The 27,337-nt window shown below is 40.9% G+C and overlaps 1 protein-coding gene across 1 annotated transcript; it reads left to right on the forward strand.

Annotated features, from left to right (window-relative positions):
* The first annotated feature begins 73 nt into the window (after window positions 1–73).
* Window positions 74–27,337, forward strand: CCDC198 (coiled-coil domain containing 198). Its single transcript, XM_075193381.1, has 6 exons — window positions 74–407; window positions 6,701–6,780; window positions 18,033–18,119; window positions 22,775–22,873; window positions 24,923–25,079; window positions 25,758–27,337. The coding sequence occupies exons 1-6, from the start codon at window positions 203–205 to the stop codon at window positions 26,000–26,002; spliced, it is 873 nt and encodes a 290-aa protein (XP_075049482.1). The 5' UTR covers window positions 74–202; the 3' UTR covers window positions 26,003–27,337.

Raw genomic sequence — 27,337 nt, forward strand, 5'->3', positions numbered from 1 at the left:
AGTAACTGTGTCATGTAAATGTTTAACTCTACTGGAGAATAGTTTTTCTAGTAGGTTAGTTGGCTGTTCAGGCATCAGGGAGATTCTGCTTGTTTGAGGACAGAGGAATTAAAGGTTAAAAATATAACTTATATTAACGTGGAAAGATCATTTTTAATACCCCAATGAACTACTTATATTTTGCTAAGATTTTTTTCCTGAAATGGGGCTGAATAGTTCTAAATTCAACCACAAGGTAAGAAAGGTGGCGCCTCTTGATTGCAAAGACGTTTTTGCTTCTCCGACATCCTCGGGAGTTAATGGACTGCACGGCATCTGTCAGTTTGGGAATATGGATCATAGGAGTCCGGCTTCTGAACGACAACTTCCACCACTGAGAGAGACGCTGTATGGAAGAGGTTCAGTAGGTAAAGGTTGGGATGTGATGGGTGCATGTATAGCAGTATTAGTTCGTAGCTTGTTCCCATTTCAGGCGAATGCAATCTTGGGGCTAGATTTACTATTCTGTGGGATTGAAAAAGTGGAGATGTTGCCTATAGCAACCAATCAGACTCTAGCTGTCATTTTGTAGAATGTACTAAGTAAATGATAACTAAAATCTGATTGGTTGCTATAGGCGACACCTCCACTTTATCAAACCCACAGTTTAGTAAATCTAGTCCTTGGTTTCTCCAACTGTCGAACTCTTGCTATCCTCTACCAGCCAAGTCACCAGCTGAAAATAAGGTTGTATCTCAGTAACATTAAGGGGGGTATTCAATTGTTAGCGAGATCCCCGGAAAAACGAGCGCTCGAAAAATATTACTGTTAATACGGTAACATGCGCGTAAATACCGTTAATACGGTAGTTTACTCGCTGAATTTCAGCAGCTCAGGGAGCTGCGAGATGAAATTCAGCAAGTAATTACCGTATTAACGCTAATATTTTTCGAGCGCTCGTTTTCCAGGGATCTCGCTAACAATTGAATACCCCCCTAAAACTCACATAGGACCCTCTTATCAAACTAGGTGTATTCACACTGTAGATGCCTGCACATAGAGGCAATGTTCCTGGCACACTAGCTCAGGTAAGCTCTGTGGACACTGTCTTCAGTAGTCATAAGCTGATGCACTCAGAGTTTACATTGTGTGTGTTGTGCAGGAATACGAGTTTAATACATGGATGCACAAAGCGCCAGTATGCCATTAACTTTAGCTCTAGGCCAGTAATGGGCAACCTGATACACTTCTAACTAGAGATGGTCACTGACCCCGTGTTTTGGTTTTGGTTTTGGATCTGGATTACCTTCGTGTTTTGGTTTTGTTTGGTTTTGTTCTGCACATTTATTTTGGCCTAAATTAACCTAATTTAGTGCTCCACCAGTTTCCTGGATAAGTAACGTAATTCTAAAGCTAATAAATTAGGAAAAAAAAAACAGTTTAATCCCTGGTAGGCCGTCCTTAATTCTGCACACAAACCTGATTGTCTTCCTCTCCATCTTAGCCTATTGGCAATGCAGCCATCGTCTTTGGGTGTATATTACACCCTACACTTATAGTTAAATATAAAAAGAAATGTTCTGTCTGCAGCAGCCCCCCCCCTCCACTTGTAGTAAAATAGAAAGGAAGCAGCCAGCATTGACTGTACAATATAAAAGGAAATGGACAAAGGTAGCTTGGTGGCTGTCTATGAGCCCCCCTTCCACTTGTAGTCAAATAGAAAAGAAGCAGCCTGCATAGACTGAACAATACAAAAAGAAATGGACAAAGGCAGTTTGGTGTCAGTCTGTGTCAGACCCCCTCTCCACTAGTAGTAAAATAGAAAACCATTCAGCCGGTCTAGACTGTAGAATATAAATAAAAATGGACAAAGGCACTTTGGTGTCTGTCTGTGTATGACACCCTACCCTTATCGTGAAATTGACAAAACAGCAGCCTTTCAAGACTGTACGTGATATAGAAATGCCCCAAGTCCCTTTCCTATTTGGCGGGTAGATTGCACCCTGCACTTATACTTATACTTGTTTTTTTGGGGTGTGTTTTTTTCCCTGATTTAAAAAGACTATGTACTTTTACATGGGCTTTACCAGATGACATACAGGGAAGACTACCATCAGGACTGGTGCCAGCACCTGCTTGCCGATCCTGCTCATATGTGGACTGCTTTGAATCCACTTTAATGAGCCCAAAGCACTTGTAGTGCAAAATCTTAAATAGATAGTGCTGCTAGATAAGACTTTATGCAGCCAGAAAAATTGTTGTTTCCCACTGGGGAATATGGGACACCCCAAAACACTTGTAGTGCAAAATATTCGAAAAAAATGCCACCTCTATCCTACTCTCTTCCTGCTATAACAACTGCTAGGAGAATTGCTAGAAGAATTTCAATAATAATTGCTCTGTCCCTGCTCTAATGCTGCCTGCGACCTAACCCTGCTCTCTCCCTCTGTCAAATGGCGATGGATTGCTGTGGAGGCGGGTATTTATGCATTTCAAATATCGCAAGAACCTAGCTCTGAGATCCGACGACGTCACGATGACGTTTTGCCTCGATTTTGAATCCGAATGGACGGCTCGGTACTCGGATAGGTGAAGTTTGGGCGGGTTCAGTTCTCTGGGAACCGAGCCCGCCCATCTCTACTTCTAACCATCAAAAGGGCCGGACATTACCCTTAATCTCAGTAATAAATGAAAGCTATACAAAGAAAGAGACACTTGTCTGTAATAATCAGCGTGAATTAACAAGTGTGGCAACCTGCAACAAACAAATCTGACAATAAAGCAGGAAGGAGTAGGGGGCCGAAGGTGAAGGCTGAGTGCTGCCTGTGGCCCCTCATTGGTCTAGGCACTACCTCTGATGCTCAGCCGTACAGTTTAATTGCATGTGATTAATTCCTTATGAAAACACAGTGAGATTAAATTCAGTTTTCTGAGATTAATCACATAAATATAAACACAGCAAACAAACTTTTTCTGCATTCTGTATTTTAAATGAGTACATCCTGCCCAAAATTGACTAATATCTCTTGAGATCAGCGATAAAATCAATGGACGGGAGAATTTCCCTGTAGCTCGTGCCATGAGATTAAATTGTAATACTGAGTAATTGAACTTGGTTTTCCCACAAAGCAATTAAAAATCACTTGTGTTGCCTAGCTCACTGGAAGCATTTACAGAAAAAGCCATCACTATTACTGGATTAATCTGTTCCATTATGTGCAACTGAATATTGCCAATGCGGCCTAACCCATAGGGCTAATAACTTACGTTTTTTAATATTTAATTATCAAATGCCTTTAAACTGTTTTACATAGTGAAAGAATGCACATTGACAATAGAATTACAATACTACAGTGATTCGAGTAGTTTTATATAAAGAAGTGGAAATTCACTTATCTTAGTTCAACAACATTTTGATATTCAGTAAATAATTATCATTTATGGATCAGTAAACCTCAAAAGTTTATTAAAGAAAAAAAAGTACTTATTACATTCATACACTGAGGGCCACAGAGGGGGAGGGCAGGTACTAAGTCTGACTAGGGGCCCCTTAGCCTACCTGTATAGTGGGAGGAGCCACCACCACCTTCTGCGGCTATGGAAAGGGCCCCAAGAAGTGTCCCTGCATACACTTATACTGTATCCAAAAGTCACGGGAACTTTTCAGGCAATAGATATTTGAGATATGTTTGGAGGAATGGAGAGAGAAGTTTACCAGTATACACCAGACTTTCATGAAACTTGACAGACCTGAATTGGTAGATAATAGAGACAACAGCACTTATGCAATTTATAGCATCTCAAATGTTGTCAGGATATGAGAAGATTAATACGTGTACTTGTGTATGTGAAGTGAAGCCTATTCATGTAGAATTAACCCATATTGGCTTTTCGATTGATTAGTAGTGGAAATCCACAAAGCAACATCCCCTCTTCAGTAAACCAACCAGGAACTGCTGTCACGTGGGCAGAATATCAAATTGCTTCATATAGTTGTGCTCTGTGCTATAGTTTAAGTGACTAGAAGGCAACTGGTTTTCAGTGTTTCTCTTTTTAACCGCCCAAAAGGTTAGGGGCTAGATTTACTAAGCTGCGGGTTTGAAAAAGTGGGGATGTTGCCTATAGCAACCAATCAGATTCTAGCTGTCATTTTGTAGAAAGCACTAAATAAATGAAAGCTAGAATCTGATTGGTTGCTATAGGCAACATCCCCACTTTTTCAAACCCGCAGCTTAGTAAATTTATCCCTAAGCCTTTTTTGGCCAGTTGAAAACCCACACTCGAAACCGGTTGCCTTCTGGGTTTTCTAAAGTGAATGTTCTAATTTTGTATTGTATATGCGTTTCTGCTATAACTACCCTAAATATTTATTAAGCACTTGATCTATAATTCCTGTTTAGTTATGTACACAGCACACTATTGCATTTTTTGGCCTTGTACACACAAGGGATTATTTTGTAATCAATTTTGTTCTGTTTTGAGCATACCTCCCAATAGTCCCAGATTTTCTCGGATCATCACAGTTTTTGGGGTATAATGATGTGGACGTTACATGTATGGTGTTATTACCTTAGCATGTAAATGTGGATTGAATGGATTGGACATGGCCATAGCAGGTCAGAGGCATGATCAATTGTGTCCTGAATGTCTGGAGGTCTGTTTTTAAAACACCCCAAAAAAATAGTTACTCTATGCATTGTTTGGATGCATGACGCTCTTTTTTTTTTTAAAATATTTTTGAGTGTTTTGACTTTTTCAGTACCAGTCTGTACTATTGTTGCTATTACTTTCAATCTGAGAAAAGAAGTAAAACTAAAATCAGCATCAACCTATAGAACAAATGCAAGAAAAAGCTGAAAAAAAGTAAAAAAAACAATGAAACAAAGACAAACTTAAGTCTAAAAAGCTATTATGTGTGTCCATTAGAATTTTGACAGTTGTGAGGACTGTCATAAATATGTAGATGTTTCTGAGTACTGAAGGAATGGTTCACATGGAAAATGTCTCCTCTCTGACGACACACACTTATATAAATCTACTTTGCCTTTTCCAAATCATGACACACAAGAAAGTAAAAAGATTGAGAGAGAATCAATTTCTGAAATGCTGTTTGTTTTCACTATCTCATGTATTTCTCAGTTCCTTGGTGTCCAATTCTAGTTAAATTATTAACAGTGGTTAATCACAATTCCTAACTATTAGACATGAGGAGAATTCCAGTCAGCTCACATGAAGCAGTCCAGTATAAATAGAGGAAGATTGTTAATGTTTAACATATCGCTGTTAATAATTCTTTCTTCATTTCACTTCAGTTTTCATGAAGGGGACAATGAATATTAACAACACTGATCGTTTTCTTTAACAACATGAAGTAACTAACACTAGTTTGTGTTACCCTTAGCAACCACTCAGATAGCAGCTGAGCCAACCTAGTGCAAGTCAAACTAACAAGAGTGAATGTGATTGGTTGCTGGACGACAGAACAGCTCTGACTTTATTATTCTTATTAATAATTATGTAGGCAATTGATTTTTGATGACTTATTTTATGGAGTCAATCAAATATGAATGTTTCGCCTACTAACACATTTAGGAGTAGATTTAATAAAAGTTTCTAAAGGGAAAAGTGGAGGTGTTGCCCATAGCAACCAATTAGATTCCAGGGGGTAAATGTATCAAACTGAGAGTTTTCCGGTAAGTTTGAAAAATGGAGATGTTGTCTATAGCAACCAATCAGATTCTAGCTGTCATTTTGTAGAATGTACTAAATAAATGATAACTAGAATCTGATTGGTTTTTCAAACTCACCAGAAAACTCTCAGCTTGATACATTTACCCCCAGCTGTCAAAGTACTAGAAAATTGATAGTTTGAACCCGATTGGCTGCTATGGGTTTCCTTTTTAGAAGCTTTAGTAAAACTATCAGATTTTCCACTTGATTGAATTGCACTCTTCCAAATCCCCCCCAAAGTGCTGCTTGTTAGACCTATTCATGTATTAAATAACTCTTGAATTAAGGGGGTATCAGGTATTATTTCATGTGTCATCTACTCTAGGCAAATACATATCCCCTGTACTTGTGGGCAGCACAGTGGCCTAGTGGTTAGCACGTCTGCCTCACAGCACTGGGGTCATGAGTTCGATTCCCGACCATGGCCTTATCTGTGTGGAGTTTGTATGTTCTCCCTGTGTTTGCGTGGGTTTCCTCCGGGTGCTCCGGTTTCCTCCCACACTCCAAAAACATACTGGTACATTAATTGGCTGCAATCAAAAATTGACCCTAGGCTCTCCCTCTTTGTCTGTCTGTCTCCCTCTCGGTCTGTCTGTGTGATTGTGTGTCTATAGTAGGGAATTTAGACTGTAAGCTCCAATGGGGCAGGGACTGATGTGAATGAGTTCTCTGTACAGCGCTGCGGAATTAGTGGCGCTATATAAATAAATGATGATGATGATGATGATGATGTACTTGATTTTCAGTTTCAATGACGGACTGTCCTGGGAGACACAAGTAATCCCAACTATGCTGACACTGAAATAAGGTGCATCAGGCTGGGGAGGCGTCAATGAACTGGAGATGATTACATTTGAGTGTACAGCGCTGCGGAATTAGTGGCGCTATATAAATAAATGGTGATGATGATGATTTGAGTGTGAGGTTAGATTGATGAGTATTTAAGGTTGATCATTAAAACCTACGTTTATTTTTCGTTGTTTGCTTCTAGTATCCAGGCCCATTTCATTTGAGGTTCCTCTGGACAATGGAGACAGCATTATTAAGAAGCACCCTCCTCGAAGACTCCAAGTAAGATGAATTTAACAGGCATCATAAGGAGTTGCTTGGATTTCATGGTAACAGAATATCTTACATGTAAAAATATGTTGATCTATTAGTGACATGCAGGATGAGATTAATAACCAGGTGTAATATGCTCTACCTTCTAGGCCTCTGAGCACAGGGGAGCCTCATACTTCTCAACTTCATTGAATCATCACATTAAAATTATTATGTGCCACCCTTTGCAGGGGCGCACGGAGGATTTTTCAGGGGGGGTTTCCTCCACCCCTGGGAAAAAAAAACCCCTAGAGACCTGCCGCGCCTGCGCGGCAGCTCCGTTTCGGCTGCACTGTAGTATACAGCAGCCACGTCGCTGTCAAAGAAGCGCCGTGGCTGCTGTATACTACAGTGCCGATATGCAGGGCACTTTTTTAGTGATGGGGGGGGGGTTTCTGGAGACCCAGAAACCCCCCTGCGTGCGCCACTGCTTTGTTTATACACAGGCATTACTGAACTGTTTTCCAGGTAGAAGACCGTTAAATAAACAAAAATACAGATACCCCGGGCGCTGAAAAGCTATTTGGCCAATTAGTTGGTAAGCTGGTGACCAATCACCTGCAGTTGTCCAGAACCTGTGGCTTCTAAAACAGAAGCTTGAAAAAGAAAAAAAGGCAGCGCTGGAAACTGAGAACACTCTTCACCAAATATGAATCCGTGAAATTAATAAATTAAATCTAATTTTTTAAAATAAAACAAATAAAACATAGGCTTAAAAACACAATAATATAGAAGGGAAACATTTCCCTGATCAGTGCATTGATCTCTATTGACACTTGCTAGATATTCAAAACATTCACATCCCATCTGCTGGTAACACATTTTCCAGTACGATTCTTGCTGCAATTTACTCCTTTATGTAGCAGTAAATTAATGAACCAATTAGTTTGGCAGATTGGATCAGTTCACATATCTATAAGGAATCATCAAGAACTGCCATACAATATTGTGATACTTCCAGTAAGACTCAATCTTTCTCACAAAAAATACAACGTTTGTACTGGCAAATAATCACTTGCAAATATTACAAGTTCACTTTAAAAATTAGGCTGTCCTTGCTAAAGACATAATGCTGGTAGTATTAATTTCTGTTTATATATATATATATATATATATATAGAGACAGTTCACAGCGTGCCTATAGATCTCCGATATGATGGCTTTAACAATCAATATGTGAATACGGCTTTGGGGGTAAATGTATCAAGCTGAGAGTTTTCCGGCGGGTTTGAAAAACCAATCAGATTTATTTACTACATTCTACAAATGATAGCTAGAATCTGATTGGTTGCTATAGGCAACATCACCACTTTTCAAACCTGCCAGAAAATTCTCAGCTTGATACATTTAACTCTTAGGGCTAGATTTACTAAGCTGCAGGTTTGAAAAAGTGAAGATGTTGCCTATGGCAACCAATCAGATTCTAACTTTCATTTATTTAGTATATTTTACAACATGACAGCTAGAATGTGATTGGTTGCTATAGGCAACATCTCCACTTTTTCAAACCCGCAGTTTAGTAAATATACCCCTTGGTCTTTTTTAGTTTCCTCTACAGATATTAAGAGGAGAATAAACCTCCAGGTTGTTAGCAAATAGGTAACAAATGCATTACAATACCGTGTCCTGGAGCGGTATCATCCTGGTATGAGAGGTAGAACCAGAAAAACTGTGTCCAAACAGTAACTGCTCGTCCCAGCGATGGTAACAAATGTTCCGTTTGTACTTAGGATTGTTGATTGAAAGATGGATGGATAGTCTGTGTCCACTGTACTGCGCAGAGACTTATATAGATGTAAACTTCAATTAGTGAACTAGATACAGAATAGGGATATTGAGTAATAGACTAGTAAAAATCAGTGACTTCTCATAGCTGACGCGTTTCATCACAACATCGGGATTTCATCAGAGTATATGAGTACCTATACCTTGGACTCTTTTTATATTCAGTCTCCTTAACTGGTTGTTCCATTAGTTGTCTGGTGTTTAAGACAGCGTTATAATCTCATTATTACAGGGATAAAATAAAAATGCATTTCTTACTAAAAATACGTTTTTTAAAACACAAAATACAAATATGAAGAATATGTAATATATCTTAGTATGGTATTTAGATAATCTCTCATTAATTATTTTCATATCATTGAAAATTCTCACATTTAATATTAATAATAAATCATTATTTCACGGATTCTAAAAGTAGAAGACAAATATACATGACCACAGTGTCGGACTGGGGCATGAAGGGCCCACCGGGGAACTGCAATGCTAGGGGCCCACCAGAGGGGGTGTGGCCAGTCATCATAGAGGCGAGACTAGACGCTAGAGGGGGAGTGGTCAGCCCACGAAGGACAGCTAGCACCATAGTGTAGTATATAAAGAATGCAGTGTGTGTATAAAGAGTACACAGTCTGACCTGCCCCTTAGATTGGACAGAACAGTCACCATAAATCGGGATTGTCCCACTAGACCAGGCTTGGCTAACCTGTGGCACTCCAGGTGTTGTGAAACTACAAGCCCCAGCATGCTTTGCCAATATATAGCAGCTTATTGCTGGAAGGGTGTGCTGAGACTTGTAGTTTCACAACACCTGGAGTGCCACAGGTTAGCCAAGCCTGCACTAGACTCAGAATTTTTGACAGACTGTCCTACCTGTTGTTGTCACTTTTACCACCTGCAGCTGCTGGTTTCTTTAGTTGCTGCTTGTCTGGATCTTGGAATGTTGAGGGCCCTATTTGGAAAAAATAATGGGTACATTTAGAAGATTCCAACCAGCCCTGGCATTAAATCAATAGGACCAACAATTAATACTTAGGCCTTCCTCCAGCCCCAACATTAAAGTTATAGTATTCCCATTTAATAAACCTATTTCCCTCCCCCCAGACAGCCCCTGCAATAAATCGCATTTATGTATAATACGTATAATAAATATACCTATTTCCCGCAACCGTCACTGCCATTAAATAATTCATATTCACATTTAATTAAAAGCCCCCAAACCACCCCATCTTAAATTAAATTGCCCCACCTTCACCCTACAAAGAAAATAGCACCCATTATTTAGCTACCACCTACCACACACACTTTACATTGCCACAAGCCCGCTGTGCCATCACACACACATTACTGTGCCCCTTAATCACCATGCTGGGCCTCCTTATGATCAGACTGCGCCCTCCATGCTGTTTTTGCCCCCCCTTCATCACCCTGTGTCATGCTGCTTTTGTTTCCCCCTTCTCCTGGCCCCCCTTAACTCTGCCATCATGCTCCCCCTTCACTCTGCCTTCATGCTCCCCCTCCACTCTGCCTTCATGCTCCCCCTCCACTCTGCCTTCATGCTCCCCCTCCACTCTGCCTTCATGCTCCCCCTCCACTCTGCCTTCATGCTCCCCCTCCACTCTGCCTTCATGCTCCCCCTCCACTCTGCCATCATGCTCCCCCTCCACTCTGCCATCATGCTCCCCCTCCACTCTGCCATCATGCTCCCCCTCCACTCTGCCATCATGCTCCCCCTTCACTCTGCCATCATGCTCCCCCTTCATGCTCCCCCTTCACGCTCCCCCTCCACTCTGCCATCATGCTCCCCCTTCACTCTGCCTTCATGCTCTCCCATCATGCTCCCCCTTCATGCTCTGCCATCATGCTCCCCCTCCACTCTGCCATCATGCTCCCCCTTCACTCTGCCATCATGCTCTCACATCATGCTCCCCCTTCATGCTCTGCCATCATGCTCCCCCTCCACTCTGCCTTCATGCTCTGCCTTCATGCTCCCCCTCCACTCTGCCATCATACTCTGCCTTCATGCTCCCCCTTCATGCTCCCCCTTCATGCTCCCCCTTCATGCTACCCCTCCACTCTGTCTTCATGCTCTGCCTTCATGCTCCCCCTTCATTCTGCCTTCATACTCTGCCATCATGCTCCCCCTCCACTCTGCCTTCATGCTCCCCCTTCATGCTCTGCCTTCATGCTCCCCCTTCATGCTCTGCCATCATGCTCCCCCTTCATGCTCTGCCATCATGCTCCCCCTTCATGCTCCCCCTTCATGCTCTGCCATCATGCTCCCCCTTCATGCTCTGCCATCATGCTCCCCCTTCATGCTCTCCCTTCACGCTCTCCCTTCACGCTCTGCCTTCACGCTCTGCCTTCATGCTCTCTTCTTTCTTCCATTCCCTCACTTACCTTTTCTATCTGATTCTTTATTCTCTTCTGTCTTCTGTCTTCTGTCTGCGGCGCTCCTCACTGAATGTCGGGCGTGATGACGTCACGCCCGGCATTCAGTGCGCACGGAGCCAGCGCCGCAGACACGCAAGTTTTTTTTTGTTTTTTTTTTCTTCAGTTACTCGCTCCCCCACCAACGAAGGGGGAGCGATCAGGGTTGGGGCCTACCGGGGGATAGACCGGTCCCCCGGCGGGCCAGTCCGACACTGCATGACCAATATTCAACAATGACACCAATTAATTAATAACCTTGGGCCTGATTTCATTAAGGATCTTAACTTAAGAAACTTCTTATTTCAGTCTCCTGGACAAAACCATGTTACAATGCAAGGGGTGCAAATTAGTATTCTGTTTTGCACATAAGTTAAATACTGACTGTTTTTTTCATGTAGCACACAAATATCAACTTTAAATTTCAGTGCACAAATAAGCTATCAAATATTTGTGTATTAACCCTCAAAATCAGGGTTAATTTACAACTGAGGCTGAACTGAGTGGTATTGTAGGATAAAAGCAGTTGAAATGATTGAAGGGGGTGGTCCCAAAGTTGAAGTAGGTTGGAGCTTAATGTGGCATTTCCCCTGTGCCCACCCTGTGCCTTTTTAGTTTTATCTGCAAACTTGCAAACCTAGGTGCAGACTGATATCACTGGGATGTTTCCAAAGACCATGAAGTGGGCAGGTATCATAAAATGCACTTAGGGACAAGTTCATTACATTTACATACATAAATAATTAAGCACTGCAACATGTTTGCGGTTTGTAAATGGCCCTTTATGTGGTTATTTTTTGGGGTCTAAACCTAAATTTTGATCTAGGACGTTTCCTAGACAATTGAATACAAATATTGATCTAGTGGACAAATGGGTCTCACGAGACACTGACCCAACGTACTATTTAATTACACCATTTTATATATATATATATATATATATTATTATATACCCACGAAGTAAAAGCAACCCAGTAAAATGGGACTTAGAGAACACCAAGAGGCTGCAGTAACTTGAGGCACATATCATTCAAACCACTGATAATAAATGACCAGAATATCAGTTAGATGCATCTAACTGATATTCTGATATTCATAAGAGAGATGCATCTTAACTGAATATGTGATCAACACTGTATTTGTAAACAATAGATATAATGTAAACAAGTATGCATTATACTGATAACAGCAAAATACTAATGTTATACAAACATCAGAATATATATCTCATCATCATCATCATTTATTTATATAGCGCTACTAATTCCACAGCGCTGTACAGAGAACTCATTCACATCAGTCCCTGCCCCATTGGAGCTTACAGTCTAAATTCCCTATTATAGACATACACACAAACAGAGAGGGAGAGACTAGGGTCAAATTTGATAGCAGCCAATTAACCTAGCAGTATGTTTTTGGAGTGTGGGAGGAAACCGGAGCACCCGGAGGAAACCCACGCAAACACAGGGAGAACATACAAACTCCACACAGATAAGGCCATGATCGGGATTTGAACTTATGACCCCAGCGCTGTGAGGCAGAAGTGCTAACCACTAGGCCACTGTGCTGCCTAATCTAATCTAAAATTGTAACTATTCTCTAAAATTATGAACTATTAAGGGGTCTATGCATCAATAACATGCAGTACAGCTAAATATGCATCGCTGCATATCACAGTGATATAGTGATATAGTCATATCACATATCATATTTAGGTTAGCTTAGATGCGTAACCCCTCTGCTGCGGTGTTTTTTCCCTGCAAAGCTTCATGCATTGCAGAACACTGCAGTCCCCATAGGTGTTAGCTTAAGTGGAGGAGATTTCTATGAAGTAGTTTCTGCATCTTTTAAGTAAGTTTTTGCTTGATGCATAGACCCCTAAGTATTTATATGAAGTGAACTGTCCGAAGTTACAGTAACAAGCCTTGTGTTGCCATTCCCAAAGAACTTCCAATCACAGGTCTAGATGAGGGATATTTAAACCAACATGCACACTATGAGTCTCATACTACCATATCCCTGGGGAAGCCTCATAACGAGGTGAAACGCGTTGGGTAACTGAACCCGTTCCTCTGCATATCTGTGATACCACCATGCCACTACAACGGTGCACACTAACACTGCTTTGACGAGACAGACGATTCCACTGAGAACACCAAAGCATTGGAGTCAGCATCCTGCAGCGATTGAGATCAACTTTGCCCGACTTTGCATGCGCAAGAACTCACGGAGTATTCATAGACCTTGGCAACATCCTGAAATATTGCACTTGGTGCCGCCCGTCTTGAAGTGGAGGTAGGAGACACTACAGCGGGGAGGAGACGCTTGTAGAGGTAAAACAACTCGTAAGGAAGCATCAAGTATCTGGGTCCCTTTACAATTTATTTATCATTACTAACTTCCATAACAATTTGAGAATCATAAACTTGGGAATTGTATAGCCAACCTGAACAGGATTGGTTAAAGTGTTTTCTACAATAGACATTATCGGGATCATCACAATGGGAGGAATTCCTAGATTTTTATAGACATGGACGAATTTTTAGGACAAACTCTGGAAATATAGAGTTTGATGGACTAGTTCTTAAGGATCAACTCCAGAGACTGAACTTAACGTATATTCACAGTAGCTACATGTATATTTCTGTTATTGAATATGCATGACAAGATTTAATCCGTGGTATTTATGTTCTGCCCGCAACAATTGTTTATAGACTTTTATGAATAAAAATATTTTTGATACAGTTATATCTAATTGCATTGTGCACGAGAATTAACCCACTGTGTATTGCAACACAGTTATAATTAGAGGGACACACCTTTCCCTATAGAATAGGCCTGGCCAACCTGTGGCTCCCCAGATGTTGTGAAACTATAAGCCCCAGCATGTTTCGCTAGTAGATAGCCAGCTGGCAGGGCATGCTGGGACTTGTAGTTTCATAACAACTGGAGAGCCACAGGTTGGCCAGGCCTGCTATAGAATATCTTTTTTGTATGTTTGTCTTTAAGAACACAGATTTATTTTTTAAAATTTTTCACCAAGTTTAAGTTATTTATTTGACCAATTTTTTTGATATTTCTAATATTTATAATTATAGTCCTATTAGTTCATGAAGAGCAATTTTGCTCCCTTGTATTCCCTGAGATGGCAGCTACTGCCATCTAGTGGAAATATGTGTAACTCTTATTAGGAGTCAGAGGGAAATTTAGTGGGGTGTACCGAAGCCTGAGATTAACTGTAGCTGATTTGATAGCCCTTCTGGAAGTTTAAATCACTCTTCAGCTCAGTGGTGTAATGCCCTGAGTTTTACATAGTGATATGTGAAGTGTACATTAATGTCCCACTAGAAGTATAAACCTGCAACATAAAACGTTTCATTGACTAAATCACCACGGGCCAGATTTTTTAGATCATTGAGAACTGTGTGTAGCTCCCAGAAGCCCGAAGCTGTAGATATTTGGAGTCAATGAAATGAAACATTCTATTTGGCATTGGTACCATCCTATAAAGTAATTGAAATCAATCACACGGTGAAAATTCTTTTTAAGAAGAATGATATTTTACAAATAGATAGCATCATTCATTTGTGTTTGGGGTCTTACTGGGCCCTGTGTAATTTTGACATAAAGAGACACATTTGTAGAAGATAACGTGACAAAGAGATAAACATGTATTTGTCACATCTGCTTTCCAAGGTTAGTGAATACATTTACTAGGGCGTACATTGAGCATGTTCATGATCTATCTGTGCATCAAATGTCTGGGAAGTGCAACATGATAGAGCATCACTTGAATGGTCTATTATCAAATTTTCCCCGACTGATATATTTTCCTCCCAAAATGCTGCTCTTTTCACCCTAATTCATCTTTAATATAACTCATTATGGAAGAAGGACATTGAGGCTGCCATGCTGCCACTCATATAATGCATAGAGGCACTTTCAGGAACACATTAAATGACATTGCTGAGGTTCCCAAAGCGCTACGTTCAGAAATGCAGGGTGCATTGAGCCTGGGGTAACCCAGAAAACCATTCTATGCCAGGCTGGGCTGGTCAGATCTGCAGGTTGGGATCCCAAGTTATAATGTGACACCAGACCCAGTCTGGTCAGTACAGGGCACAATTCCCCAAGAAAATTGGACCCACAAGAACAGTGCAGTGGGGTTGAAGGGGGGCATTGCTGCCCACATATAGGGAATTGCATTTTAGAAGGAATGATTTTCACAATCTACAATAAGAGTCCCCCACGTGAGGAGTATTATTGGTACTACATGCAGAAAAGTAATGCTGATTTAAACAGTTAAGTTATAGTAATGTTTGCTACACACGTACATCTGTATATCTATGTGCACAGTGCAAGGCCACCTAAAGGGGGAGCAGGGACTGGTAGGTACAAAGTCCTCTGGCCTGTCTGTGTAATGGGAGCTGCTTTCTGCAGCTATGAAAGGAGCCCCAAGAAGTTGCTGTATCGAGGTCCGAGGTTCCTCTTGGCAGCCCTGGCACTGTGCCTTACCTATAGTGTACTTGTGTCTACATGGATTTCTATCACCTTGAAGGTACAGTAGGTTTCAGTAAAAATAACCACATCCTTGTCAAATGTTTCTGTTATCCTAGCTGTGTGAGCTTAACACTCTGCCACCATCTATAAAAAATAAATTTGGGGGCTTCAGAAGTTTAGAAAGGCCTTCAATCTAGAGTTTCCGCCCCGTTCCAAGAGCTGGTGCCATCTATTCTTACAGATAAGCTGGTGGATTGTGCTCATATGGCAACAGATCAAAAGTGGGCAGATGGGCTAACACGTGATAATTAAATTTAATTGAGTAATTAAATTCTACTACCAAAGAGGTAATTATGCAGAGAGCCAGATCCAGAGAATTGCGTTCCTGTAAAATCATTCTTATCAGGAGTTCACAGACCTTGATCCGAAAGAGGCCACCCAAAAAATTGTAATTCCTCTATTTATTGCAAACCTCATCATCTCAACACAGTCAAGTCAGACCTTGGAAATGTCCCAGGTCATCTTGGGAGCAAGTGATCAGGCATCGTACTGCCAGACCATCAGACCATACTCTGCAAGACCCTTGCCAGCATAGTGTGTACTGTTGATAAACAAATGAAACCAAATTTGTGGTTAAATCTAATGCACTCAGCAAATAGAGGTGTTCTAATGTGCCTGTAAGAAGGTTCCTCTTCTGTTCTGAGAAAAATTGAATAATTTATATTATTGTCAAATATTTCTTATTGACCTGCATCTTATTAGAGGGAAGTTTGTGAGAGTGTGGAATACATGGTTATATTATACTCAGAATGTTGATAGAAGTCACCTGTCTCTGGATCTCAGTGGGCTCTTCCTGAGACCTTTCCTCTCTTCCTGTTAGGAAATCATATTTTGTTCCCCTCCTTATTGTTCCCTGTCATCCCTTTTGTTTTCTTCTCAACCCTTATGATTTTCCTATACACATTTGGGTAGTGATCAGTCACACTAGATGTCGTATTAGTAAGTATTATAGCTCTTTTTTTTTTTTATAATTATAGAACAGGTTATCAACAGGGGCCTGATTCATTAAACATCTTAACTTAAACTTCTTATTTCAGTCTCCTGGACAAAACCATGTTACAATGCAAGGGGTGCAAATTAGTATTCTGTTTTGCACATAAGTTAAATACTGACTGTTTTTTCATGTAACACACAAATATGTGAAAGCTTATTTGTACACCAGTGGTTCCCAAACTTTTGCAGTTCACGGCACCCTTAGAGTCTCCAAATTTTTTCAAGGCACCCCTCCAAAATAATTACTGAGCAGTCCTGTTTTAGAAGTAGTTGGGTCAAAAAATTGTAATAAGTATTTAGGTCACGACAAAAATACTTATTTAGTTGTTTGCAAAAGTGCCCCTCTGTATCCAGGCACACTGCCCCCTCTGCATCCAGGCACACTGCCCCCTCTGCAACCAGGCACACTGCCCCCTCTGCATCCAGGCACACTGCCCCCTCTGCATCCAGGCACACTGCCCTCTCTCACGTTGCCCCCTCTGCCCTCTGTCCCCTCCTCTGCCCTCTGTCACGCTGTTCCCCTCCTCTGCAACTGTCCCCCCTCCTCTGCCATCTGTCCCCCTCCTCTGCCATCTGTCCCCCTCCTCTGCCATCTGCCCTCCTCCTCTGCCCTCTGTCCCCCTCCTCTGCCCTCTGTCCCCCTCCTCTGCCCTCTGTCCCCCTCCTCTGCCCTCTGTCCCCCTCCTCTGCCCTCTGCCCTCCTCCTCTGCTCTCTGTCCCCCTCCTCTGCCATCTGCCCTCCTCCTCTGCTCTCTGTCCCCCTCCTCTGCCCCGCGCCAGGCATCAGCTATAGAAAAAAAGAAAGCAAACAGAAACTTACCAATCCGCGCGGCGCTAGGACCCTGCAGCCTCCTCTCTTGCGCAGCTGTCACTGGCGTCGATATTCAGTGACAGCTGTGGGAGATGGGAGGCTGCAGGGTCCTAGCGCCGCGCGGATTGGTAAGTTTCTGTTTGCTTTCTTTTTTCTAGGGCTGGTCCGCGGCACCCCAGTGACAGCGCCAAGGCACCCCTGGGAGCCGCGGCGCACACTTTGGGAACCGCCGTTGTACACTGAAATTTAAAGTTGATATTTGTGTGCTACATGAAAAAACAGTCAGTATTTAACTTATGTGCAAAACAGAACACTAATTTGCACCCCTTGCATTGTAACATGGTTTTGTCCAGGAGACTGAAATAAGAAATTTCTTAAGTTAAGATCCTTAATGAATCAGGCCCCAGATCCCTAAACTAGCCAATGGGTCTGATACTGTAATATAACATTTTGCTTGCTTTTTTTCAATCCCTTGTTTTAAATTTCATAATAAAATAAAGTATTGGAAGTAAATATAGAAAAGTTACTAAATAGTCCGCTGGGGTGTTCGTGTTAAGGTCCTTTAACTGCTTTATCTATATGAGAATATTAATTATATTTTCAGTTTTAATTGTTTAAAATCGTTCCCATCGGATCTTTTTATCTGCAGAAACTAGAACCAATGCTACTGCCAACAATAATGTCTGCTGAGGGGATTATGAGTAAGCAAGAAGCTGCTGCTGCGAGGAAGGGAAAGGTAAGTACTTTAATTTCTCATTTCATACAGAACATATACAGTATATCTTTGCAAGACGGGGAGCTGCCGTTTTGTTTACAGACCACAGTTGACGCAGCAAATTCTTTATAAATACATAATACACTTATAACATGCTAACTCGGTCAAGGTGTGCAACAAAGCATCTACTTACTCTCTGCAATCTTTTGACATACACACAAATACATACACACAAGCAAACACATGGCTTTAAATTGCATTATTACATGACATATTTACTGTTTAGATTCCTGTCAATGAACAGTGGTTAATAAATGTAATGTTAGGCTTTATGGATTTGCCTCTTTCAAACATGAGCTTGACAACCATAGTGTAAATATGTACATAGCTATGTATCAAGGTTATATTTATGTATCTTTATTCAGAGAGCTCTGTCAGCCTACGCACAGTACAAACAGCGCAGAACAATAATACAGGAAGCATATTAAATGCAGCAAAATATGTAGACAACTGAATATGAGGATGTTGCTAGAGAGATCACACTGTATGGTGTGTCATTGCTGATTGGTTTAGTTTCAACTTTATACATACCTGAATCCTTAAAAATAAATGATACAGTGTTACCTTTGTCCCTTCAGAGGAATTTACTGCAACGGCCAGCCCAAGGTTTTTTTTTTAAAAAAATGTTACAAATGGGATAAAACGTGAGCTTGGCTTATTTAATATGGGTAGGGATTTATCAGTCAATGAAGTATATCAAACATGTATATTTTAAAGAGCTGTAGTCAAATACTATGCAGCCTTCTCTGGTCAGTGTTCAATGTAGAGCCAATATATAATATAGAGAGCATTCTAGTGACCCATGTACAATACAGGGAGTTTTCTAGTGATCCATATACAATACAGGGAGTAGTCTAATGACCAATATATGATACAAAGAGCATTCTGGCGACCCATATACAAAACAAGGAGTTTTCTAGTGGCCAATTTATGATACAGCGAGTATTCTAGTGACCCATGTACAATACAGGGAGTATTCTAGAGACCAATATATGATACAAAGAGCATTCTAGTGACTCATATACAATACATGGGGTAGTCTAGTGACCCACGTACAATACAGGGAGTATTATAGTGAGCAATATATGATACAGCGAGCATTCTAGTGACCCATATACAATACAGGGAGCATTCTAGTGACCCATATACAATACAGGGAGTATTCTAGTGACCAATATATGATACAAAGAGCAATCTGGTTACCCATATACAATACAAGGAATTTTCTAGTGGCCAATTTATGATACAGCGAGTATTCTAGTGACCCATACACAATACAGGGAGTTTTCTAGTGGCCAATATGTGACACAGAGAGTATTCTAGGGACAGATATACAATTCAGAGAGCATCTTAGTGATCACTATACAACATTGACCCACATATCTGGTGGCTATGTAATACACGCCTCAAATCTCTGGTGGCTATATAACGCAGACCCTCAGATCTCTGGTGGCTATATAACGCAGACCCTCAGATCTCTGGTGGCTATATAACGCAGACCCTCAGATCTCTGGTGGCTATATAACGCAGACCCTCAGATCTCTGGTGACTATATAACGCAGTCCCTCAGACCTCTGGTGGCTATATAACGCAGACCCTCAGATCTCTGGTGGCAATATAACGCAGACCCTCAGATCTCTGGTGGCAATATAACGCAGACCCTCAGATCTCTGGTGGCTATATAACGCAGTTCCTCAGACCTCTGGTGGCAATATAACGCGGACCCTCAGATCTCTGGTGACTATATAACGCAGTCCCTCAGACCTCTGGTGGCTATATAACGCAGTCCCTCAGACCTCTGGTGGCAATATAACGCGGACCCTCAGATCTCTGGTGGCAATATAACGTGGACCCTCAGATCTCTGGTGGCAATATAACGCAGACCCTCAGATCTCTGGTGGCTATATAATGCAGACCCTCAGATCTCTGGTGGCAATATAACGCGGACCCTCAGATCTCTGGTGGCTATATAACGCGGACCCTCAGATCTCTGGTGGCAATATAACGCGGACCCTCAGATCTCTGGTGGCAATATAACGCGGACCCTCAGATCTCTGGTGGCAATATAACGCGGACCCTCAGATCTCTGGTGGCAATATAACGCGGACCCTCAGACCTCTGGTGGCTATATAACGCGGACCCTCAGACCTCTGGTGGCTATATAACGCGGTCCCTCAGACCTCTGGTGGCTATATAACGCGGTCCCTCAGACCTCTGGTGGCTATATAACGCGGTCCCTCAGACCTCTGGTGGCTATATAACGCAGACCCTCAGATCTCTGGTGGCTATATAATGCAGACCCTCAGATCTCTGGTGGCTATATAATGCAGACCCTCAGATCTCTGGTGGCTATATGAAAACAAAATCTCTCCTCTGGATAAATGGTAGACCCCTAAATATCTGGTGGTGATACAAAGCAGAGACCACATCTCAGACAACAAGAGGTATAGGATGCTTTCCACTCCTCTCTGTGGTTCTTGACACACTCTTCAGGAAGTTCTGGAAAGTGATAATAAACTATAGACTGGTTCAAGGACTCAATGGCCTGAGCTATTCACCAATCAGAATGCTAGGAGCTGCCTATTAGTTAAGAATGCCTCTGTTTTAGTTGCTGAAGATGTGTTTTCCTCCCACACTCCAAAAATATACTGGTAGGTTAAATGGCTGCTGATATTGGCTCTTGTATGTGTATGTTTGTAGGGAATTCAGACTGTAAACTCAATGGGTCAGCGACAGATGTGAATGACAAATATTCATTGTACAGCGCTGCAAGATATGGTGGCTCTATACAATAAATGCAAAATACCGAAGAAAAAGCTGATATGCAAAGCTGTATTACAAATTTATTAAAATGTATATAAATAAAACATACAAGGCACTGATCTTGGCTGAAACAATTACTATATACCAGTATAAAACAGATAAATATCCAAAAGCTTTTATCAAACAGAAGATGCAATACAATATTCACAGTCGTTAGGGTGGTATTTCCAACAGATCTTACATCAAACGTGAATGTTCCTTTGTAAGGCTGAGATATTAAATGGTTATCCACTTTATATCTTTATATGGCCATTAATCCCCAACATGCGTGTTGGAACGTGTTAAACCACTGAGCTTAGTTAATGAAAACAGCTGTGCTAACAGCATAGTGATGCAGTAAATGGTAGTAAAACTTCCAAGGGAAGCTATCTTGTAAAATATTAAGTCAGTCCCAGGTACTTAGCTGTGGGGATCCTTCTAGTGTGAAGGAGCTGCACACACCACCAGGTTGAATAGGCAGTCAGCCTCCAATACAGCAAACAGGTAACTGTAGACTGTCAATCTGGAAAGCGAATATTAAGAGTTCATCAGCCGTGTACTAGATCACTAACACAGTAGTCAGAAACTGTGAACGCATAACCGATATGTGGGGTCAATGATTGGCTGTTTAATTTTAGGAAACTTTAGACATAATTCTCTACACTATTTAACATTGTTCCGACTAGGTACGTGGTCTCAACAGAACTAATCAATGAGGATTTACATGTTAATATAGTAATCTGTGCCTCTATAATGTTGAAGTGAAAATATTACTGTTACAGATCCATCTTTAATGCCTCATCTGGTGATTTAAACCACTAGAACATGGAATGTCTACAACAGAAACATGTATAAAGCAAAATAAAAACGTATATAATATTACAGCAGTCAATGTCCTTGCTCAGCCTATAGCTATTATACAATACAATATAGAAGCTTTTAGCGGTGCCTTATTTCTCTATTTCCTCTCAATCAAGTCCTGTCTTTTTTTTTTTTGGGGGGGGGGGATTGTGACAGGCCTGAGCCTTTAATCAGGCCCCGCTCTCCATGCTGCCTATTCCTGTGCATGTACACAATGGGTAGATAGTGTTGTATTTAAATCAGATTGTTCACCTGTAAGTGTCAGTTTATCAGTTATGAGCTCATCTGCTGGAGAGAATTAAATACACTGCATGGTTTGCGTGTACAATTAACTCTGCTTTATTAGTTACAAGTCTATATCTATATAGCACAAAATCACGTATTACAGAAAACTATGCCCCAAAAGGTTTTAACCACTCATGTCCCTTTACACAGATCTTGCTACATTTTCACACAGGAATACTCCCCAGGGGGGAGTTGGTTTATTTCCTGTTCTGCCATATTCAAATTGATGGGCATAGTTTCATGCAAACAATGAATTACTCCTACAAGCTAGCAGTATCTGAATCTGTCTTTAAGCTATAAGAGAACAAAATAGCTATAAGGCAACAAGATGGCATCAGCTTAGCAAAATCACAATTCTCAGTAGCAATAACAGTTCATAATACAATAATAGTAATGGAAGTGCTAGATAGAAGGGTAATCAAACACGTGAGCCCAAAGAACAAAACAATATTCACAAGTAAATAAATTGTACCATGTTGTCACGTAGACACAAGTCACAAGTAGATTTTATTGGGTTTATCTGTGCTATGTCATCCTTTAAGTGAAGAGTGGAAGATGGGATTTCATTAGATGTTGTATTTCTGCTTCCCATTGGTGGGTTGAATAACCATTGATGACAGTTGTATTGTAGAGTAAATCCAGTAAAATAGTTTTTCTCTTTGTGACAGGAGCTGGAAAAAAAAGTAACTGCAGCAAAACACTCTGCAGCCAGGAGGCAGCACATCCACAAGATGCAAATGCTGGAAGTGAACCACAAGCGAGAGGAGGTAGCGAAATACTACATAAAGATGAAATATTATATTTGGTATACAGACATTATTTGACAAAAAAATTATAATAGTTAAGTCAGTTAACTTCCATCATCCCCCCTTCCCCCCCGTGGGAGGGGTAGTAAAGGCTAAATTTATGAGTTGAGGGCTCAAACTCTTAACCGTGTGGGTATTTATTTACCAGAGCCTGTGTTTGGTCATGGACAATTGTATGTCGCATTTTCACGAGTACGGAGAAGCAGTGATGTGAAAGTGCAGGTTATGAATACTGCCCTTCAAGGAAGACTGATTGAGCACAGCGATAAGGTGTTTAGCAGAAACGTTGTGTATCGAGAGGTTTTAGAACAGTAAGACGATGGAGATTAAGGATGTGGCGATGAAGATGAAGGATGAGGTGATGGAGAAGAATGATGAGGTGGTGACATGTGGACAAAACCACGTTAAAAAAGGGTGCTTACGTCTGGAAGTAACGCTCTTCCCCTGAGGAGGCCTGGCCTAGCCCCAAATGCATGACAAGAACCTTCTTAACACCTTAAGTAGCTTGATTTGACTAGAATGCATGAGTATCATGCACGGGTTAACTTGTATGTGTATGTATGTATGTGTGTATGTGTGTATATATATATATATATATAACTGTTTTATTATAACATAAACAGAGTCCAAATAATGCAGGCTATAAACAAACAAACATCCGGGTGTGGCTGGATGGCAGGTAAACCATAGACAAAGGTAAAATTAACTCTGAGAAATACTGACAGTCTGTGAGCTGGAAATGATGGTAATCAGCCAGGTCCAAGGACACATGGATACAGAACACTGGTTAGCAGGATACCCAAGGCACAGGAACATAAGATCAGGATGGCTGGAACATCATAGACTACAATTCAAGTAAAGCAAACAATGACCATTATATATCTAAAAAAGAGCCACCTCCAACTGAAATGGGGGAGAGTGAGGGCGAGGCACAGTAAAAACTGTTGACATTTTTTAAAAAAATATACAATTTAATTAAAAAAAAAAAAAAAATGACACATAGGGGCATATTCAATTGTCGGCGGAAACGCCGAAAATCCTGCGGTCCGCACACGATTACCGTTATTACGGTAATCGTGCGCAGAAAAACAGTTAATACGGTAATTTACTCGCTGGATTTTACCGTATTAACTGTAATAGTTTTAACGCCGCTGGACTTTAAAACAATTGAATATGTCCCATAGAGAGGTATGACAGATCACCTGTACAAACTGATTTACGCCCTTGGTTAACTAAAAACTTTCAAGGGAAGTTTTTAGTTAGTTCAGGGACATAACTCTTATGTCCGTGGCAACAAAAAGGTTATTGTGAAGCAATTTGCCCCTTCCAGTTACAATTTTACGGAAAAGTACATGTCTAGGTACATACTGACTAATGTAAGAAAGGAAATCCTGATGTCCCCTCACTCTCATGATTATCTAAGATATAAAAGAGGCTAAACTAAGAAGAGAGATGAAAGGATACCTGAAAAGTTGAAATGTACAAAGAGGGATGGTCCCGAAGTGTTAGCAGGTTGGACTTTGAAGTTTCTATTATGCACATTTTGGGTTTATCCACGAACCTGAAAAGCTAGTCACAGATTGATTTTTGTGTGGCGCTTCCAAGGACCGAAAAGGTGGTGTATACCTTGTCATACAGGCAAGTGCGCTTGTGCCCCTAAATCAGTGATTCCCAAACAAAGTCCTCAGGGACTCCTAACAGTGCAGGTTTTCCAGGTGACAAGTGAAATAATTAGTACCACCTGTGGATCTGTTACAATGTGTCAGTCAGTAATGAATACACCTGCGCTCCAGCAAAGAGATATAGAAAACATGCACTGTTAGGGAGCCCTGAGGACTGGGTTTGGGAAACACAGCCCTAAATAAGCGGTTCGTAAATGACTTTTAGATATTCCATACTGCACGTAAACACTGGCATGTGCCACAAATTCTTTGCTTGCGTTGACGTGCCTCATGTAATGACAGCCATTGGTTTCTACAGCTTGTGCAGATTAATCATTTGCTCTCACAGGCAGAAATGAAAAGGAACATCCGCAGGGAGGCCACGATCAATAAACACAAAACGAGAGAAATCAAGGCTAAGAAAGTGAGAGAGAACGCACTGAGATGTCATGAAGATGAAGATTTCCTTCCTGTGGAACATGATGAAACTTTTAATATGGATCATGGTGAGATTTACAACGTGAATGTATTGGAAAGCTAAGACGAAGAACAGATTTAGAGAAGCACAGAGAGACAGCACACATATATACTGCTCCAACTTATTATAACCCAGTGTCTGCTGATTGTTATATATGATTAATATACTTTATTCTGTAACTCATATTAGTAGAATCCAAAACAAGCATTTTTATTATAGATATAATTATGGTATAATAAATGGGCAGTTGTGACATTATGATGTTATCAGTATTTATAAGGAAGTGAAGCAATGCTGCAAAACCTGCTTTATAAGACATAACAAATAGTCAAAGCTCCCTACGTTTTAACTGTGTTTCTGGGGACGGTGGGGGCTTGGCCATCTTGGCCATGTCACATTAGGACATGCCACGTCCCTGGGGTTATTAGCCCATCCATAGATCCACAGGCCAGCTCCCCTCCGCTAAAACCACCCCCATAGTTGGACTCACCAGTGACTGGTGCATGTGGCACCCTCTAACCGCTGCTTGGGTCAGAAGACTGTTGACTCACTGGCCTCGCTCTTATCTATTCTACATAGAACAAGTAATTAGGGGGTTCATTTGCACCAGCCCAACAATTAAGCAAGTAATTTCCTGGTATCAGGCCATATTCATAATATGATGTACATTGTTCTTTAATTATGAGCTTTTTGATTTGTGTTTAAGGCAACACATGGGATTGGGCTATTAGAGAGCCTGGTTCTACCCCAGACTGTCACCTGCGCGAGAGCAAGTTGAAGATGTGGTTTCAGCCCCAACAAGATAGAAGTGAGTCAAATTATGACAGCTCCAGCAGTGACTCACTAGACAGTTGGATCAGAAAAGATGCAAAAAGTCGTCGACCAGCCCTGATCCGGACACGGACAGAGAAAATTCCTACATTTGATGAGTTTTTTGATCATGAATTTTGAAGTCGGAGTTGATGATTATGTTGTATTTTCAGTAATTCATGTTATCCCTGTATTTAGTGACTCAGTGGTTGGGACTTCTACTTGGGCCTTGAGTTCAACTCCTACCAAAGTGCTGTCTTGATGTTTTCCATGTACATTTGCTCTGGGTGTTTTATTTTTATTTCATGACCCAAAGAAGTACTGGAAGGCTAATTGACTTCTGTCTAACGTGGACCCAATGTGTGTGTTTGTATGCGTTGGGTATATTGTAAGCTCCACAGGGACATAGACTAGTGCCTAAACAATGAACTAAGGGTGAAGCCTGAGAATCTAAAGAAACTCTGACACTTTCTTAAAAGAAGTTTTTAAAGATAAGACTGTCACAATCAAGGACAATTAATGTAAAATACATTTAACATATACACACAGATACTAAAAACAACACATAATATACACGATGCTTAAATTATGTCATTAACTTGCCTATCAATATCAATTAGACTGGGTGCACACTGCAGTGTTTTCAGCAGCTTATCGGGCCAATCAACAAGATAAATGACTGATTGACCCGCTATGACATCAGTGTGTACCCTGCAACGAGGAATGATTCGCATTCTAAAGCACATAATATCGTTGAACGAGATTGTTAAACTAAACAAAAATCTCATTCAACAATGGAACAATGTTGTTCCAATTCTGCAGTGTGTATGCACTCTGCAGAATTGGAACAATAAATTAACTGGTATTCAGGGGTCCAGTGCACTTACCAGTGGAGTCCGGGGGTGTCTGGTTGTTCAGTACACAGTAAACTGCAAACTTCTACAAGGCTAAAAGTTATATAATCTGTATATTGAATGCCCCCACCTGCAGGACCATCCACCCTCTGTCCTGGGTGATCTACGTGAATCTATAACAGCCGTCACTTTGCTATACCTCGTCCTCCTAGTTGCAGACGTTGGCTATGACAGATGAAGAGCACAGATCTGAAGGTAGTCATGTATGGTGTGTACACATGAATTGGCACTATTTTTATCTGTCATTGGTAAACCGCTAATCCTTACAACTTTCCTGTAGTATGTACCTAGCCTAAGTCAACGCATCTCTTATCACCTAATACTTGGAGTCTTGTTTCTTTTCTGTTCAGAGAGAAGCTGTGACTTGTACCCTACGCTGCCATAAACTTTGATACTGAAACAATGTATCTGTAGAAATTTGTAGTAAAATACATACTTTATTGAATTAATAATTGAATTATTCCTAATAGTCATTTCATGACATTAGATATGGAACTTTTTTTTTTACCACAAACAATATAGATACATATTATCAAAATATGCTTTTTAAATATTGTGCAAA

This window comes from Mixophyes fleayi, chromosome 12, assembly GCF_038048845.1.
Source record: "Mixophyes fleayi isolate aMixFle1 chromosome 12, aMixFle1.hap1, whole genome shotgun sequence".
NCBI lineage: Eukaryota > Metazoa > Chordata > Amphibia > Anura > Limnodynastidae > Mixophyes > Mixophyes fleayi.

Excerpts from the sequence above, each read along its gene's own strand:
- CCDC198 (XM_075193381.1), top strand. The coding sequence starts at position 203 with ATGGGGCTGAATAGTTCTAAATTCAACCACAAGGTAAGAAAGGTGGCG. Across the intron at positions 18,120-22,774 it reads CTGCTGCGAGGAAGGGAAAG|GAGCTGGAAAAAAAAGTAAC; the intron begins GTAAGTACTTTA and ends TCTTTGTGACAG. Across the intron at positions 25,080-25,757 it reads AACTTTTAATATGGATCATG|GCAACACATGGGATTGGGCT; the intron begins GTGAGATTTACA and ends TTTGTGTTTAAG.